The sequence below is a fragment of the Labrus mixtus genome, chromosome 22, assembly GCF_963584025.1.
Source record: "Labrus mixtus chromosome 22, fLabMix1.1, whole genome shotgun sequence".
Classification (NCBI taxonomy): Eukaryota; Metazoa; Chordata; class Actinopteri; order Labriformes; family Labridae; genus Labrus; species Labrus mixtus.
In genome coordinates, this window is record NC_083633.1 from 21583382 (window position 1) to 21588381 (window position 5000).

Sequence of the window (5000 nt, forward strand, 5' to 3'; positions counted from 1 at the left end):
GAACTTTCACCCCTCCATCCTCAGCTGTCTGCTGCCTCAGCTCACCTCCCCCCGACTGGCTGTGAGGAAGGTCGGTCTGATCTCTTTATGTCTCGTTTATGTTTGTGTGGTGACCTCTCTGTGACCTCTGGGACCTCTGGGATCTCTCTCTGTGTTTCAGAGGACCATCATGGCTCTGGGTCACCTCGTCATGTCCTGTGGGAATCTGGTCTTCATCGACCTGATCGAGCACCTGCTGACCGAGCTGGGGAGGAACGACAACATGTCGACCACCAGGACCTACATCCAGTGCACGGCTGCCATCAGCCGACAGGCGGGACACCGCATCGGTGAGACCGAGACCTCCTGGTCCAGGCCAGGTTCTGGGTTCTGGAGTCAGTTACCATGGTGATGTCATATTTGATTAACACCCTCTTTGTTGTGTGTGTGTGTGTGTGTTTCAGGGGAGTATCTGGAGAAGATCATCCCCCTGGTGGTGAAGTTTTGTAACATCGATGATGACGAGCTCAGAGAGTACTGCATCCAGGCCTTCGAGTCCTTCGTCCGGAGGTAACACGGCGCCCTTTCTGTTCCCCTCGTGAGGTTATCGTGTGGTGGCGTTTTGAGACGCCGCTCTTTAACCCGTTCTGTCGTCTCTTCAGGTGTCCTAAAGAAGTTTACCCCCACGTCCCCACCGTCATCTCCATCTGCCTGCGCTACCTCACCTACGACCCCAACTACAACTTTGACGACGAGGACGAGGACGACAACGCCATGGACGCCGAGCAGAACGACGAAGACTACCAAGGTACCGGAGATTTAACTCCTCATGTTGTCTGAAAGGTCAAAGGTCAATCAGATCTTTGAAAAAATCTGCAGATTGAATAATTTCCACTTCAGGTTTAAGGATTTAGTTCTGATCTGTGTTTCTAATAAAAATAATCAGTTTCCACTCATGAGACCTGATTGGTGCATGGAAATAGTGACGTCACCCTTCATAATTTTGCCCCGCCCACTTCAAAGCGCCCTGAAAGCTCAGAAAAACTAATCGACATGTCAGGTTTATAAGTAACGCTCTGACTGTCGCCGCCCTCCTGCAGTGTGGATTTAACCATTTGTTCTCTTCCTGTCTGTCCGTTCAGGGAGCGACGACGAGTACAGCGACGACGATGACATGAGCTGGAAGGTCCGACGGGCGGCCGCCAAGTGTTTGGACGCCGTCGTCTCAACTCGTCACGAGATGCTGCCAGAGTTTTATCGCTCCGTCTCTCCCGCGCTCGTCTGTCGCTTCAAGGTAACGGAAGACTCTCGCCGCCATCACTGAGATCTGACCTGACAGGACGGGTCTACACTTTTTATTAAACCTTTAAACATGCATTCTTTAAAACAACCAGCAGGGGGCGGGGCCTCACTGTTTGGAAGATGGCAGAAACATGTTTGTACTTGTCATCAGTAAACAAACTTCTAACGAGTTTATGTTTTCAATCTTTAGTTTCAAGTCAACAAAGCACGGTGTTGATTTGATTAATGATGGTCACATAGAGAGACCAGGAAGAGGGGGAGGAGTCAGGGCGGGGCTACCTGTCATTGACTCACAGCTGAAAACATGTTGTGACTCTTCAATCTGAATTCTGATCCGACTTGGTTTGTGTGTGCGTCCAGGAGCGCGAGGAGAACGTGAAGGCGGACGTTTTCCACGCCTACCTGTCGCTGCTCAAACAGACCCGGCCCGCTCAGAGCTGGTTGGCCGATCCAGACGCCATGGAGCAGGGAGACACACCGCTCACCATGCTGCAGAGCCAGGTAATGAGTCACCAGAGAGGAAGCACAAGTACGACAATCACTGAGAACAAAAAGGTTCAACATGATGCATCTCTAAAGATATCTGCAGGTTTTTTTATTCTCAAGTTTAAAATGACGCATTCCTCTCGGTTATCTTGCTCCTTGTATATTATCTAAATAGTAAAATATCGACAGGTGCAGAAAAGTGCGGCGCTGATCGATGCAGAAATGACACACTGTTTACAGTTCTTCTCTCGTGCAGCAGATGTCGCTGTTGTTGCTTTGATTTGATTAAATTCTGCATCCTGCGAGCTCCACCACAGGAATCAGTGGTCGACTCGCCCTCTCTCTCCCCCTCTGACTGTGTGAATGTCTCTCGCCCGCTGCAGGTGCCCATGATAGTGAAAGCTCTGCACAAGCAGCTGAAGGAGAAAAGTGTGAAAACTCGTCAGTGTTGTTTCAACATGTTGACCGAGCTTGTGAACGTCCTGCCTGGAGCTCTGACGCAGCACATCCCAGTACTAATACCAGGTAATACTCCCAGTACATCCCAGTACTAATACCAGGTAATACTCCCAGTACTAATACAGGTAATACTCCCAGTACTAATACAGGTAATACTCCCAGTACTAATACAGGTAATACTCCCAGTACTAATACAGGTAATACTCCCAGTACATCCCAGTACTAATACAGGTAATACTCCCAGTACTAATACAGGTAATACTCCCAGTACATCCCAGTACTAATACAGGTAATACTCCCAGTACTAATACCAGGTAACACTCCCAGTACATCCCAGTACTAATACAGGTAATACTCCCAGTACATCCCAGTACTAATACCAGGTAATACTCCCAGTACTACTACAGGTAATACTCCCAGTACTAATACAGGTAATACTCCCAGTACTAATACAGGTAATACTCCCAGTACTAATACAGGTAATACTCCCAGTACTAATACAGGTAATACTCCCAGTACTAATACAGGTAATACTCCCAGTACTAATACAGGTAATACTCCCAGTACATCCCAGTACTAATACCAGGTAATACTCCCAGTACATCCCAGTACTAATACCAGGTAATACTCCCAGTACATCCCAGTACTAATACCAGGTAATACTCCCAGTACATCCCAGTACTAATACCAGGTAATACTCCCAGTACTAATACAGTTAATACTCCCAGTACATCCCAGTACTAATACCAGGTAATACTCCCAGTACATCCCAGTACTAATACCAGGTAATACTCCCAGTACATCCCAGTACTAATACCAGGTAATACTCCCAGTACTACTACCAGGTAATACTCCCAGTACTAATACCAGGTAATACTCCCAGTACATCCCAGTACTAATACCAGGTAATACTCCCAGTACATCCCAGTACTAATACCAGGTAATACTCCCAGTACATCCCAGTACTAATACCAGGTAATACTCCCAGTACTAATACAGTTAATTCTCCCAGTACATCCCAGTACTAATACAGGTAATACTCCCAGTACTCATACAGGTAATACTCCCAGTACTCATACAGGTAATACTCCCAGTACTCATACAGGTAATACTCCCAGTACATCCCAGTACTAATACCAGGTAATACTCCCAGTACTAATACAGTTAATACTCCCAGTACATCCCAGTACTAATACCAGGTAATACTCCCAGTACTAATACCAGGTAATACTCCCAGTACTAATACCAGGTAATACTCCCAGTACATCCCAGTACTAATACCAGGTAATACTCCCAGTACATCCCAGTACTAATACCAGGTAATACTCCCAGTACATCCCAGTACTAATACCAGGTAATACTCCCAGTACATCCCAGTACTAATACCAGGTAATACTCCCAGTACTAATACCAGGTAATACTCCCAGTACATCCCAGTACTAATACCAGGTAATACTCCCAGTACATCCCAGTACTAATACCAGGTAATACTCCCAGTACATCCCAGTACTAATACCAGGTAATACTCCCAGTACATCCCAGTACTAATACCAGGTAATACTCCCAGTACTAATACCAGGTAATACTCCCAGTACATCCCAGTACTAATACCAGGTAATACTCCCAGTACTAATACCAGGTAATACTCCCAGTACATCCCAGTACTAATACCAGGTAATACTCCCAGTACATCCCAGTACTAATACCAGGTAATACTCCCAGTACATCCCAGTACTAATACCAGGTAATACTCCCAGTACTAATACAGTTAATACTCCCAGCACATCCCAGTACTAATACCAGGTAATACTCCCAGTACTCATACAGGTAATACTCCCAGTACTAATACCAGGTAATACTCCCAGTACATCCCAGTACTAATACAGGTAATACTCCCAGCACATCCCAGTACTAATACCAGGTAATACTCCCAGTACATCCCAGTACTCATACTGGTTTTTCTTTCAGGTATCATCTTCTCTCTGAATGATAAGTCGAGCAGCTCAAACCTCAAAATCGACGCGTTGGCGTGCCTCCACGTCATCATGGTCACGCATCCCGCTCACGCCTTCCACGCCCACGTCCCCGCCCTCGTCCCGCCCGTGGTGGCCTGCGTGGGAGACCCCTTCTACAAGATCACCTCAGAGGCCCTGCTCGTCACTCAGCAGCTTGTCAAGGTGAGTCTCACACCTGCCGCCCACATGATGACCTCACACCTGATGACCTCACACCTGATGACCTCATGACCTCACACCTGATGACCTCACACCTGATGACCTCACACCTGGTGACCTCACATTCTGACCCTTTTTATTTTTGTCTTTCAGGTGATCCGACCTCTGGACAACCAATCAGAGAGCTCTGACAGCTTTGACCCCTCCCCTTACATCAACGACCTGTTCACCTGCACGATCAGACGCCTGAAAGCCGCCGACATCGACCAGGAAGTGAAAGAGCGAGCCATATCCTGCATGGGCCAGATCATCTGTAACCTAGGTAACCACTTCCTGTCAGTCACAGTGATGTCATCACGAGCTGCTTCCTGTTTGTCGTCTTCACCATGTTTTCTGGTCATTTAGGAGACCGTCTGCCCGCCGAACTACCGGGAACGCTGCTGATCTTCTTGGAACGCCTAAAGAATGAAATCACCAGACTGACCACAGTGAAAGGTAAGCCCCGCCCCCAAAAGAACATTGCAGGGCTACCAGGCAGGGACTGATGTTTAAAAGTGCAGGTTAACCTATGATGTCATCACTGTGTGTGTGTATGCTGCA

The 5000-nt window shown here is 47.4% G+C and overlaps 2 protein-coding genes across 2 annotated transcripts in view; one reads left to right on the top strand and one right to left on the bottom strand.

The window, feature by feature from the left end:
• Window positions 1–1147, bottom strand: part of lsm8 (LSM8 homolog, U6 small nuclear RNA associated) — a 121587-nt gene extending 120440 nt beyond the window's left edge. The window contains exon 1 of the mRNA XM_061030389.1: window positions 1137–1147. The gene's annotated coding sequence lies outside the window, so the exon portion shown is untranslated. The remainder of the gene's footprint in view (window positions 1–1136) is intronic.
• Window positions 1–5000, top strand: part of cand1 (cullin-associated and neddylation-dissociated 1) — a 20504-nt gene that overhangs the window by 6828 nt on the left and 8676 nt on the right. Inside the window, exons 6-15 of the mRNA XM_061030378.1 lie at window positions 1–70; window positions 161–329; window positions 444–549; window positions 642–787; window positions 1122–1273; window positions 1642–1782; window positions 2151–2292; window positions 4195–4403; window positions 4554–4722; window positions 4806–4895. The exon at window positions 1–70 is cut by the window's left edge and continues 18 nt beyond it. Of these exons, the coding sequence (XP_060886361.1) occupies window positions 1–70; window positions 161–329; window positions 444–549; window positions 642–787; window positions 1122–1273; window positions 1642–1782; window positions 2151–2292; window positions 4195–4403; window positions 4554–4722; window positions 4806–4895 (1394 nt within the window). The remainder of the gene's footprint in view (window positions 71–160; window positions 330–443; window positions 550–641; window positions 788–1121; window positions 1274–1641; window positions 1783–2150; window positions 2293–4194; window positions 4404–4553; window positions 4723–4805; window positions 4896–5000) is intronic.